Here is a 12,114-nt window from a genome sequence, read left to right as displayed (position 1 = left end):
CCTTTCATTCTGGCCCTGTGTCACCCAGCACTGGCCATGAGGACAATGCCAGACTTTTGTTGCTGGGAGCAAGAGAAAAATCTCTTCAGCTGAAGATCTGAAGAGAAGGAACCAAAACATACAAACAGGAAAAATAAGGGCAGTAACATGGATCAGGAAAGTTTATGGGAGGAAAAAGAACTGTGAGGGGGAGATGAGGAAGTCTCTGTTCTTCTGATTCTGCAGCTCCTGGTGTTACCTGTGGCTTTCTCATTCCTTTAGCCTGGCAGCTGAGTGTGCAAAGGTGATTTGCTGGCCACAGGTGACCAGTCTGGAGAGTGCGACACGAGCCAAAACAGGAAGACAGCAGGAAGGAAGGGAGCAAACACAAAGGAAGTTTGTGGAAAGGTAATTGAAATGTGCTCTTTAAATGCCATGAGAATGGATTTGTTTTAAAGTCACAATAAGGAGAGACTGAGAGTGGTGAGAAGTTGGAAAAAGTGAATTTTGCTGTTGCTGATCCTTCCTCCACGTATTAAAAGCACAAATGCTCCAACGGTGCAAGCACTCTGTGTCTCCTGGGGTACTTTGGCTGCAGATTTAGCTGCTGGCAGTTTGTCCTGCCTGAGCTACAGCCTTTGGTGAGTCAACACCTTTGTTATTTCTGTTCCCTGTGTGTGTCCCAGACCTGCAGCTCTGAGTCAACAACGCGCTGCTGCCTCAGCACAGGGAGAAGGGGCTGAGCAAAACTCCAGCTCTGCGAGGCTGGGGTGGGACAGGAATTTTGCTGAGTGCAAAGGGACAATCCCAGTGTGCCAGCCTCCCCTGCAAGACACGCATCCCCAGCTGCAAGGGAGGAACAGCCCAATCCTTTCAAACGCCGAAGAATCAAGACAGAAGAGCAGAATTTCAGTGAACTACAGACACCGCAGTGTTTATTAACTCCAGATCAGTGGCACAGGCACAACGCTGCAGGCACGGGATCTCTCCCCACACTCTAAGCCTGCTCCTTGAGCCTCTTGAGCAGCTCCCGCAGCTGCTCGATCTGGGCGGACACGCTGCTCTTGGCGGTGCCGCCCGCGGCCGTGTACTGCTCCACACTGCTCACCACGCTGAACACCTGCGCCACATCGCTGCCAAACAGGGGGCTGGGGGCACGGGGGTGGGGGGGGGTGTCAGGGGGCTCTGGGCTGCTCCACGTGCCCAGTGTCTGAGGAGAGGCTGAGGGAGTGAGGATGGAGCCTTTTCCCGAGGGGAAACGCTCCTGCGCTGCTGTCTGACATCAGCTCCAAGGGGACACTGAGGAACTTGAGAGCCAAACCCCTCTGGGGGCTTCCTTAGGGCAGAAGTGTCTCCCAGCCCCTCCCAACAACTCCAGCCCATGTCCTGCTGGAGCTGGAGTGGAATGGAGATGATCTTGTCCCCCTCCAGTGTTTTCAGCCCCAGCAGGAGCAGCTTTGACATTCAGGATGTTGAGGTGCTGCCCGGCCCAGACACTTTGGGGAAGGCTGCTCAGGGAGGCTGAGCCCTGCCTGTGCAGGGAAGTGAAATAACAGAGATACCAACCTGATGCTCTTCAGGTCCTCCAGGCTGAGATTGTTGATGGTGATGCCTTTGGTCTCGGCAAGGTGGACGGCCTTGCCAGAAGCGATGTGGGCTTGTCTGAAGGGCATCTGCAGGGGGAAGAGGTGGACTTCAGTGACCAAGTACCTGGGCTGCTTTTCCAGGAGGAAAATGGACATGCTATTTGTTTTGGCTGGCCTGTTTTCCCTTAGGGCAATGCAAGCTGAATCTGGAAGTGCTGGAGTGGAAGAAGGGAGGATTTAGAAATGAATTATGATCAAATAATTTGGGTGTAAATTACTATGAAGTCCCCCAGGCAGCACTGCTTGAGATACATGTAAAGGATGTGTTCTCAGCTTCCATGGTTTTTGACTGCTCATGCCCCTGGGACAGAGCAGAGGGGCCTCATCCCAGCTCCTGACTGAGCAGCTCTCTGCATCCAAAGAAATCCCAGCTCCAGCTCTCCCTCCAGCACTCACTCCTTTATGAACCAAGTAGAGAGCCAGGTCAGATGACAGGATCTCAGGGCTCAGTGCCTTCTCCATGTTCTCCTTGTTGATCTGCAGAAAGGAGGGGCAGAGGGAGATGTTATCTATCATCAGCTCCTCATTTGGGCACATAAGCTCTAAGAGGAACCAAAAAGGAACACTGTGGGTGAGGCACCAAAGAGTTCTCACTTTAGGACCGGTTTGGAGCCCTGTCCCCTGAGTTACTCACAGCATGTGCTCCATGGTGAATACTTAGAGAATGAATCCTTACCTGGAGGGTGGAAATCACTCCAGTGGCAACCTGGAGCACAGCATTCAGGGTGTCTACGACATCAAAGACGGCCTCCTTGTCCTCCTGTGTTGGAACAGAGGTGGAAATGGCTCTGAGCCAGCCTGATGCAGCACAACAGGCTGAGCAGCCCAGACAGCAGAGCAGGGGTGTGATCCCAGAGGCTCCTGCCAGGGCACTGAGGGTGACACCTGCAGCATCCCCTCCCTCAGCCCCTTTCCCAGCACACAGCCAGGGGCTGTGCAGAGAAATGGAGTGCCGGGACAGCTCAAGAGTAGGAGATGGTGTGGAAAGGAGCAAGAGCTCTACCTGCAGGTCCTTGTTGTAGGTGCTCGGGAGTCCTTTGAGGACCATGAGAATTGCAGCCAACTGCAAAGGGAAACAGCAGAGGCAGGGAGTGAGGTACAGAGCCAAGCACAGCCCCAGGGCAGAACCAGAGCCCACAGCCCCAGTATGAGCAGTTTCCTCCCCCTCTTGCTCCTTTTTGGGGCTCACCCGTCCAAACACTCGCCCGGCTTTGCTGCGGATCAGCTCCAGACTGTCAGGATTCTTCTTCTGAGGCATCAGGCTGCTGCCAGAGCTACGGGGAAGGTGTATGGAGAGCACTGGTGAGCAAAACCCTCTGTCTGAAATCCCTGATCCAACCCTCTGAAAGGAACCTCTAAATCCCCTTTCCTTGTACTCCTATTTAGGGTGTAGGAAGTCAGTGAACTGAGTGTCTGAGTTTCTCTTGTTTCCCAAGGCAAAGCCTTTGATTTTGCACCTTGTCTGGAGCTCCCACAGTCCCACCTCACACAGAGAAAGGAAAAGGGGGCTCCCCCTCCAAGCCATCGCAGAGTATGGTATCAGCAGGCCAGGTTAAGTGATCTCAGGGAGGGATGGCCTGTGATTGTGCCACCCTACAGACAAGGAGTCTGTTGGGATTGCAAACCCAGCCTGGCAAGGAAGGGCTCTGGCAGCATTCCCAGCACAGCAGGAAGTTCTCTCTGCCAGCAGCTCCTGGACACGAGTTGCTGGTGAATGGTTAAGTTACCAGAATGACAAATAAATTATCATTATTGAGGAATATTCCCCCTGAGGGTGCCTTTGTGCCAAGCCCTTGGTGCTGGGTCAGCCTGGTGCACAGAGAGACCCCAACCACTGCCTCACCCTCCCAGGGTGGGAGAGCTGAGGAGAATCCCTCACCAGAGACCAGAAACCTACCAGTAGGTATCAGAGAGGGTCAGGAAGCCAAACTCGCTGGTGCTGTAGATGATGAGATCCTCAGCCATCTTGCTCAGGTGGATCATCAGCAGGGTGGCAGCAGAGAGGAATTCCACTGCAGGGAAGGCAGGAAATCAGGAGGGGAAAAGGTGCTTGGACAAGCCAGGGAACCCTGACTGAGGCTTTAGTTCCTAATGATGGATTTCAGCTCCTTGATTAAGTGAACTGGAAAGGTGTCAGGAGCTGCTTCCCACGGTGCTGGGAAGGTTTGGCTGTGCTTACCCACAAAATCCCTCTCGCTGACGGCATCCATGCTGTTCAGGCTGATGGAAGCAAAGTCCAGCTCTGCAAGGAAGGGGATGGACACAGGAGGTCACACTGGCCCTGACAGGAGCCTGAATGCACCAGGCTGCCCCAGAGCTGGTGACTGTGAGTGCTTGAGTAGTCCAAGGCACACAAACACATTTAGTGGGGTTTTTGTTATGATCCCAGACAGGCAGAGTGCAGCAGGAGTGGCTCTTCTTCCTCCCACCTCACTGGCACTGCCTGTCTCTCTGCAGCAAAAATCCCAGAAAATGAAAGGCTCTGGCTCCAGGAGGGGCATTATGGTGCCATTCCCTCCCTCCCAGGTGTCCCATTACTCCCATGCCCCTCAGGCCCAGAAAAACATTTACCACTGCGCAGCAGCTCTCTATCGATTTCCAGCGGGTTTCCAGCCAGAGCGCCGCTGCCAGTGGAGAAAGAAACAGAAATCATGCAATCCTCCTTTCATATCCATCCAAACCTGAGCTCTGGGAAGCACCACTGAAGGCTTTGCAGAGCAAAACAAGGCCCAGTGATTGCACAAACCATAGATCTTACCTTCCCAAAGGCAAGACATTGATCCTCTTTTTTATCTCTCCCAGGCGCTCAGAATCCCGGGTCAGAGCAACAGCGTGGCTGGGGAAGGACAAGGAACAGAAGGCACATGAAGCCAGGGAATGGCTCTTTCTAGTCATTATCCTGCCATGCCTGGAGCCTGGGATCCCCTCTCAAAGAGGAGCTTGGAGGGGAGCCTGGACAGAGCCAGGGGACACAGGCAATTCCTGTTCCAGTTTGCAGGGCTCCCTCTGGCTTGTCACCACCCCTTGGATGTCCCCTCAGCAGAGCAGGGCCCCGAGGGTGGCGAGGGTGGGAGGTGCTCACCTGAGCAAGAACTGGCTCCATCGGATGGGCTGAGCTTTCTGCAGGTGGGTGTAGCCAGGCAGGATCACATCGATTTCTCTGGGAGGGAAAGGACAGGGGTGAGCAGCAGAGACAGGAGGGCAGGGACAGGGACACAGCAGGGCTCCTGGCAAGATCGCAAACTGAGCATCTTTGTGCTCAGAGCCTGTGTTGACTGGTCTATCTCCTGTCAGATTTTAAGCCGAGCACACCAGGTTTAGCTATTTCAGAATGGTCAATCTGCCCTGGGACTCCCTGGAAAGTTGCCTGGAGCAGCAACCCCTCTGTAGCAGGCAAGGATTCCCCAACCCACCCCAGGTCAGGAGTGTGAAGAGCAGAGCTAGACAGGGAGGTAACACAGCTGAGCTTTTTCTTATACAGAAAAACCCAAAACATTTCCTCTCCTGCTTCAGATGGGTTTGGTGCCTTCTAAAATCTTGTGTGGACCTTCCACGTCAACTGCCAGGCATGAAGGGAAGTTTCTCTGAGGGATAAGGAAAGTTTCTGTGAAGTGGACTCTGGAGAAAAAGGGGCTGCTTTGTCCCCTGGGCTATCCCAAACTGCCTGGCTGTAACTCCCAGCACAGGAAATCCTGCTACTGACCCCAGTGGGGTCAGACAAAGGATAAACCAAGGAGTCTCCTGCCCCAAAAATGCCACAAAGTTATTGAAAACATAGTGTGGGAAAGGACTCACATGGCAGCACGTTCCACCAGGGTCTTAATGAGCTGCAGGAGGTGCGTGGAGATGATGGAAAGGGAATTCTTCATGAACAGCTTCAGGTCAGTCACAACCTATGGGAGATTTGCCAAGTCAGGCCACAAAGAATGTCACATGTGCAGTGACAGCAAGGTAAACCCCTCCTTGTCCTGGGTGATGGGAAGGTGCATCTTCTTCTCATCATCTGGTCATAATTTAGTGGTTAGTGTCACCATTTCTTGCTCTCCAGGAAGAGTTCCGGAGGCCTCTCTGGGCTGAGGTCTCCTGAAGTGAGTTAGAGGAGGAACACAGAAGGAGAAAAAAAAAACGGTTCTGTCCATACCTGATCATTCCTGCTTCTGCCAGTGTGCAACTTCCCAGCTACGTCTCCAATCAGCTCCTGAGGACAAGAGCAGCATTTCTGTCAGGATCTCTGTGCTCTAAACAGCACAATCCACACGAGCACATCTCCCTGCCTGGAAGGGAGCCAGCTCCAGGATCCTGTGAGTAACCATGGGATGTGCTCTGGGGCAGGGCAGGTTTGGCTTCTGTGCTTGTACAGCCCCAAAAGGGGGTGTGGAGACCCTTGGCTGTGCCCCAGGGGCTTCAGTGCCAGCAGCTCTAAAGGGATTTCACAGAAGGACAGAGGGACAAGCCCTTAACATCAGGCAGATTTGGAGGAATAGGAACAAGAGGTTAGAGGAGCCAAACCTTCAGCCTGCGCTCGTTGGCAGTGTGGATATCCTCATCAGTTGGGATCACACCAAAGACTCCTTTGGACCATTCCTCAGAGATCTGCAAACAGCAGGAACAGCACAGTTACCCTGCTGTGTCTGGGGCTGGGAGTGTCCCCAGCAAATCCCTGCTCCTGCCATTCCCAGAAGTCTCATTCAAACTCTGGCATTCAGACTGCTCACTGCATCCTGATATTCCACACTATTGGTGGGATTCACCTCTCTATCCATCATAATCCTGCAGTGTTATGGAGGATTTTAGCATTGCAAGAAAAAAATTGAGCCTAAATGTCAGTGATTTCTTTAGCATCATCCACAAACCTTTCCCTATAAAACATTGCACAGACTCACTGTTGTCCAGGGTGGGTGAGCAACAACAATGGATATTTTACAAAAGTACTTCTCTGCTGCCTCCTCTTCCCCCCTACATCTGCTATTCATTGCCTCCTGCCAAGTCAGGCAGCCAGACTCAAAATTCCACGTGCCAACAGGAAAAGGATGTTCTTACTTCCCGCTGAAATGACTCCTAGTGACTGCTCAGTCTGAAAGGACGAGGACATTTAAAGACAATCTTTAAAACAGCAAGATGCTGTTATGTAAAAAAAGATTCCTTCCAGCACACATGAAAGGTTATGAAGGAAAGAAATACCTTTTCCAGGCCACTCAGGATCTTCTCCAGCTCAGTTTTAGACAGGATTCCAGCCTTCTCCAAGGCTTTGGCATAAGCCATGCTCCCCTGGATGTCCACCTCAGACAGCCTCTGATCAACAGTAATGGAAGCGCTGAGCATCTCCATGATGGGATCTGTGCTCCCTACAAACCTTCCTGCCATCATTTTGTCCCCCTGCAAGTAATGAAGGGAAAAGACACAGGTTTATGGATATATTCCCTAAAAATCAGTTCGTGTCCATCTCAATCCTTATCAAAGTAAAACTGAGGACCAGCTCATGATGTTTTTATTCAGTCTATACCAGCAAAACCCTGGACTTAGAGCATGTCACTGTCACTACAATTTAGCCCTTGAGGTTACAGGTCTGGCTTGGAGATCCTCCAAGATATTTGACTTCTGCAGGACTCTCTGAAAATAAGCGTCAGGCCATGTGGTGCAAGACCAGAATGGAACTCCCTTTTAAGGCAGCTGTGAAAGCTGTTCTCTGATCCTTGAAATATTAAAAAAATTCCCACTCTTTAAGGGAGACTAGAAGAAAATATTCAGCTGACAAGGAGCTGTGGGCCAGCCCAAGCCACACGCTCTGAAACACTCCTGCAACTCTAAAGTGCTTGAAGTTACCGCTTGAAGCAGCTCCAGAGCCCGCGACGTTGTCGCACAAAATTAGGATAAAAGCGGCCAAGGCTCAGTTTGCAGAAAGGGAGGCTTGGGTGCCTTTTAGTGTTACAAATGTTGGGATGAGATGGAAAGGGAAGAGAAGAGCCCAAAGCAGCCCCAGAAGGGCTCGGCAGGTGCGCGGCGCCGGGAGGGCGGTGGAGCTACCATGGACAGCGGGCAGGGACCGCGACACCAGCGGCGCCTGTCCCGAAGGATTGGCACAGGGAAGAGCAGGAGGGAGCCTGAGGAGCAGGGTGAGGGCTCGGAGTGCGGGAGCTCTGCGTTTCTAGAGGGTTTGTCCTCAGGGGGAGAGGAAATGGGAGGAAAATCCAAAGTTTTGCAGCTCCTCGCTGAACACCCCGCGATGAGCAGGGGGGGACTGGGAGTGAATGGTGCAGCTGGGAGGGAAGGGCTGGGATGGGAAGAGGTGTCCAGGTACATCTTCGCTGCCAGGATCAGAGGTGGGACGATGGATTATTGCAGCAAAGACGTTCGCTCTCCCCTTGTGGAGTGAAAACCCCGGAAAACCACTCACAGAATCATTGCGGTTGGAAAAGATTTCCAAGATCAGCGAGTCCAGCACTGCCAGCACCACCCCTGACCCACGTCCCTCAGGACCACACGGATACCCCTCCTGAACCCTCTCAGGGATGCTGATCCCACCCACTCCAAACGGAGCAGAGAAGGACCCGGAGCAAAGTCAAACTCCCCCTCACCTCGGCTGCCATTTCGGACGACGTTTTGCTCGTTTCTGCAGCGATCCCGGCACCTGGTGCAACCTGCGGGACAGCGCGGAGATGTTCATTCAGCTGCTGCAGTGCCCGCTCCCGGTTCCCCGGGCACCGCTCCCGGTGCGTTCCCAATTCCCCGGGCATCAGTCCCTGCCCCACTCCCGGTGCGCTCCCGGTACCTGGGGCATCATTGCCTGTTCCCCGGGCGCTCCCGGCTCCCCGGGCATCACTCCCTGTCCCGTTCCCGGGGCGCTCCCAGGTCCCCGAGCATCGCTCCCGGTGCGCTCCCGGTTTCCCGGGCATGGCTCTCTGTCCGCTCCCGGTTCCCCGGGCATCGCTCCCGGTTTCCCGGGCATGGCTCTCTGTCCGCTCCCGGTTCCCCGGGCATGGCTCTCTGTCCCGCTCCCGGTGCGCTCCCGGTGCGTTCCCGGTTCCCCGGGCATGGCTCTCTGTCCCGCTCCCGGTTCCCCGGGCATGGCTCTCTGTCCGCTCCCGGTTCCCCGGGCATGGCTCTCTGTCCCGCTCCCGGTTCCCCGGGCATGGCTCTCTGTCCCGCTCCCGGTGCGCTCCCGGTGCGTTCCCGGTTCCCCGGGCATGGCTCTCTGTCCCGCTCCCGGTTCCCCGGGCATGGCTCTCTGTCCCGCTCCCGGTTCCCCGGGCATGGCTCTCTGTCCCGCTCCCGGTTCCCCGGGCATGGCTCTCTGTCCGCTCCCGGTTCCCCGGGCATGGCTCTCTGTTCCGCTCCCGGTTCCCCGGGCATGGCTCTCTGTCCCGCTCCCGGTGCGCTCCCGGTTCCCCGGGCACCGCTCACCTGCTCCGCACGCAGCCCCAGCCGCCCTGTGGCTCGCTGCTCCCCGGTCCCGCAGCCCCGCTTTTACAGCCCTCGGCTCGGGGCTGGCGGCTCGGCCCGCCCCGCCGGGGCGGGGTGTGCCCGGGGCCGGCCCCGCTGAGGTCCCCCCCGTGTCCCCCGTGTCCCTTCCCACCCCTGCGCTGCGGCTCTGGGACGGGGCTGCTTTGGAGAGGGAGGCTGGGGATTGATGCTGGAGCGATGCTTCTTACCCGGTGTAGCTCCCGCGCTGTGGACAGGTCAGGAATGTTCTTGGAATGCTTTGCTGGGAATGTCCCATCGCTGTGTGTCACAGCCCTCTCACGAGCAGTCTTTAATATAAATATACCAGATCCAGTGCTCTGTCCCCATTGCCACCGCAGCGAACACAAACTGCAGACGGGAGCCTCTTGTTCTTTCCCGTCTCTGCACGGATGAAACTGTTCACCCCACCTGGAAGGATGCTGCAGCCCCAGATTTGGGGCTCCCCTGCTGTCCCCAGGTCGTGGGGTCACCTGAGAGCCTCGGGGAGTAGCTGTGGGGCTTGGAGTTGTACTTATGGCAGTAACCTCTGTCTTAAACTCATCACACCCTAAATATCATGGAATTAAGTGACTGATGTAAAGCACAAGAGACCTTTTAGAGAAGCAAAGCTGTGGCTCAGCACGAATTTCTCATTAACTCTTCAAACAGAGCATTTTCTGCTGCTCCTCCACAGAAAGATGAATATTTGCTGCTTCCTCCAAATGAGCTCCTGCAGTGTAATATTTTTTAATGTGCGTTGTCCAAACCTCTCACAGAACTCAGGAAACATATTCCAACTTTCTCATCCATGTTTCTGTTGGATTTTCCTCCCTTAAACTAACCTTAAACAGCTTTTTTCCCCCCCTCCCTTACACAGTTCTTTTTTCTCTCAGTTCTGCAGCTTATCCCATTTTCCTTTCACCCCTGGGAAACTGAAACAGCTCTTGATCCTTTTGCAGTCCTATTCCTTCTTCCTGTAAAATCCCTCATTTTTTACCACATTTCTTGTCTTCTTCACCTTTTCAAAGAGTCCTTGTTCTTACTCTGGGCTTTGACAGGAGATTGACAATGTGTTGTGAAAACATTAAGCACTGGGTTTATAACCAGAGTGAATGGGTGTAAATAAGATTTTGCTAACCCGTGTCTGCTATTACATGTGACAGGGGATATTCCATCCACATGGGATCTGTCAGCAATGCCACTGTGGATTTAACAAACTTCCCAGGGATTAGTTGGCTTGGAGTGCTCTGCTCAGCTCCTGCCCCAGTGTGTATCTAGGAAATTATGAATTCTCTCTTTATTTTTAGATCAAAGAATCAATCACGATGTTTTCAGTATAATAAACAATGTAGATTAATGTTTTTATAATGAGAGTGGAAGTAAAACAAAATAAACAAAAAAAACCCAAAAACAAGCAGAATTCCTCAACTTAAAGATGAATATTGACAAAAGAGGATTTCTTAAAGATGTTTGGAGCTGGAGAGTTGAACTTTTTTGAGGGGGAAACAGTAAAACAGCAATGCAAAATATACTTTCTAATGCAAACTGAAGTGCATTCTCATTACTATCTTCTCCATTTGTTCTGGTTTGGATGTCTCTCCACTTCCCATCATTGCCTTTTAGTGTTTTATTTAAAACAGAAAGATTAACCTCAAAATCCTCATCCCACAGTTAATACTGAGGAAGTTCTGAAGGAAAAGTCTCCCACTAATTTTCCTTGCTGGCACAGGGGATGGCAAATCATTCCTACATCAATATTCCCAGCTCCACCCTTTTTGAGGTGAAAATAACTACTGGAGAGTAAATTGCCAATTCTGCAGCACAGAGAAGTTTAATTAAATCTATTTGAATGTCCTCAAAGATCTGAACTTTATTTGCACTTTTGTAATCAGAACCTTTCTCTACTATTAAATTTTTTTGCTGGAAAGTGGAGTGCTGAGGGAGTGCAGCTCCAAAGGAGTTCTGGAAATGCACTTTTCACAACAGGACCGTGAAAGAAAAGGATGGCACAAACAGCTACAGTGCACCTTCTTTTTTAAAAACATCATTTGTTTTTAGCTGTTTTTTTTTTTTTTTTACTTTGGGGAAAGAAAATGCTCTGTCAGCTCAGCTGGCACGGAGCAGCGCTGACTTTTTTTTTTTGTTTGTTTTTAACAAATTTTTGAATGTGAAAGGCGCAAAAAAAAAAAAAATAAAAAAAAGACACCATAGGGTGCTGAGCGAAATGCTGAACACAGTAAACATCTTTCATGACAAAGAACACAAATACCCTGCAGATCTGCTGTCAATAGCAAGTCCGAGGCCCCCTGCTTTCAATAGTTAATACTGAGGCCCCTCTCTCCCCAAGCCTTGCTGGTAACAATCACAATGTTAAAATGTTGACATGCTAAGCACATTTGGAAAAACCCATGTCTGCATTCCCTATGGATGGTGTAGCATCACTGTCTAACACCTAAAGAGCAGCAATTAAAGGCAAAATGACCTTCTCACCTCATCCCCTGCCCAGCTGGTTCTCTCTTGATATTGCCTTTCATGGGGTCAATGGAGCTGGAGCTGAACCGTATTTGGATTTACAGCCTAGCAGGCTTTCTGTCTCCAATGGGATATGTTTAGGAGAAGTATCTCTATTAGGGAAAAAAGCTGTTGGGAGAAGTGTTTGTGTCCTTCATCCCTAGCTGTGTCTTTGTCGTGGGTTGTAAAAAGAAGCACTGCTTGGAAAAACGTGTCAGGAAAGTGAAATTTTGGGGAAAGGGTGGAAAAAACGTGTCAGGAAAGTGAAATTTTGGGGAAAGGGTGGAAAAAACGTGTCAGGAAAGTGAAATTTTGGAGAAAGGGTGGACAAATGTGTCAGGAAAGTGAAATTTTGGGGAAAGGGTGGAAAAATGTGTCAGGAAAGTGAAATTTTGGGGAAAGGGTGGAAAAAACATGTCAGGAAAGTGAAATTTTGGGGAAAGGGTGAAAGAAATGTGTCAGGAAAGTGAAATTTTGGAGAAAGGTTGGACAAATGTGTCAGGAAAGTGAAATTTTGGGGAAAGGGTGGAAAAAATGT

At 51.8% G+C, this 12,114-nt stretch overlaps 1 protein-coding gene across 1 annotated transcript; it reads right to left on the bottom strand.

Moving 5' to 3' along the window:
• Nucleotides 1-976: 976 nt before the first annotated feature.
• On the bottom strand, nt 977-8,212 carry LOC134052526 (argininosuccinate lyase). Its single transcript, XM_062507013.1, has 16 exons — nt 8,201-8,212; nt 6,807-7,001; nt 6,135-6,218; nt 5,767-5,823; nt 5,421-5,518; nt 4,708-4,785; nt 4,384-4,461; nt 4,197-4,249; nt 3,805-3,867; nt 3,523-3,637; nt 2,815-2,899; nt 2,629-2,688; nt 2,302-2,385; nt 2,022-2,102; nt 1,546-1,652; nt 977-1,127 (listed from the first exon to the last, which is right to left on the bottom strand). Exons 1-16 carry the CDS (start codon nt 8,210-8,212, stop codon nt 977-979), a joined length of 1,401 nt encoding a protein of 466 aa, XP_062362997.1.
• Nucleotides 8,213-12,114: the final 3,902 nt, after the last annotated feature.

The sequence above is a fragment of the Cinclus cinclus genome, chromosome 22 (assembly GCF_963662255.1).
Source record: "Cinclus cinclus chromosome 22, bCinCin1.1, whole genome shotgun sequence".
NCBI classification, from domain to species: Eukaryota; Metazoa; Chordata; class Aves; order Passeriformes; family Cinclidae; genus Cinclus; species Cinclus cinclus.
This window is presented reverse-complemented; position numbering and strand designations above follow the sequence as displayed.

What these genes read in the sequence shown, in the direction of transcription:
- LOC134052526 (XM_062507013.1), bottom strand. An exon ending in TAGAGAGCTGCTGCGCAGTG is followed by an intron (nt 3,868 to 4,196) that starts GTAAATGTTTTT and finishes CCTTCCTTGCAG; the next exon opens with AGCTGGACTTTGCTTCCATC. An exon ending in GAGTGATTTCCACCCTCCAG is followed by an intron (nt 2,103 to 2,301) that starts GTAAGGATTCAT and finishes TCCTTTCTGCAG; the next exon opens with ATCAACAAGGAGAACATGGA.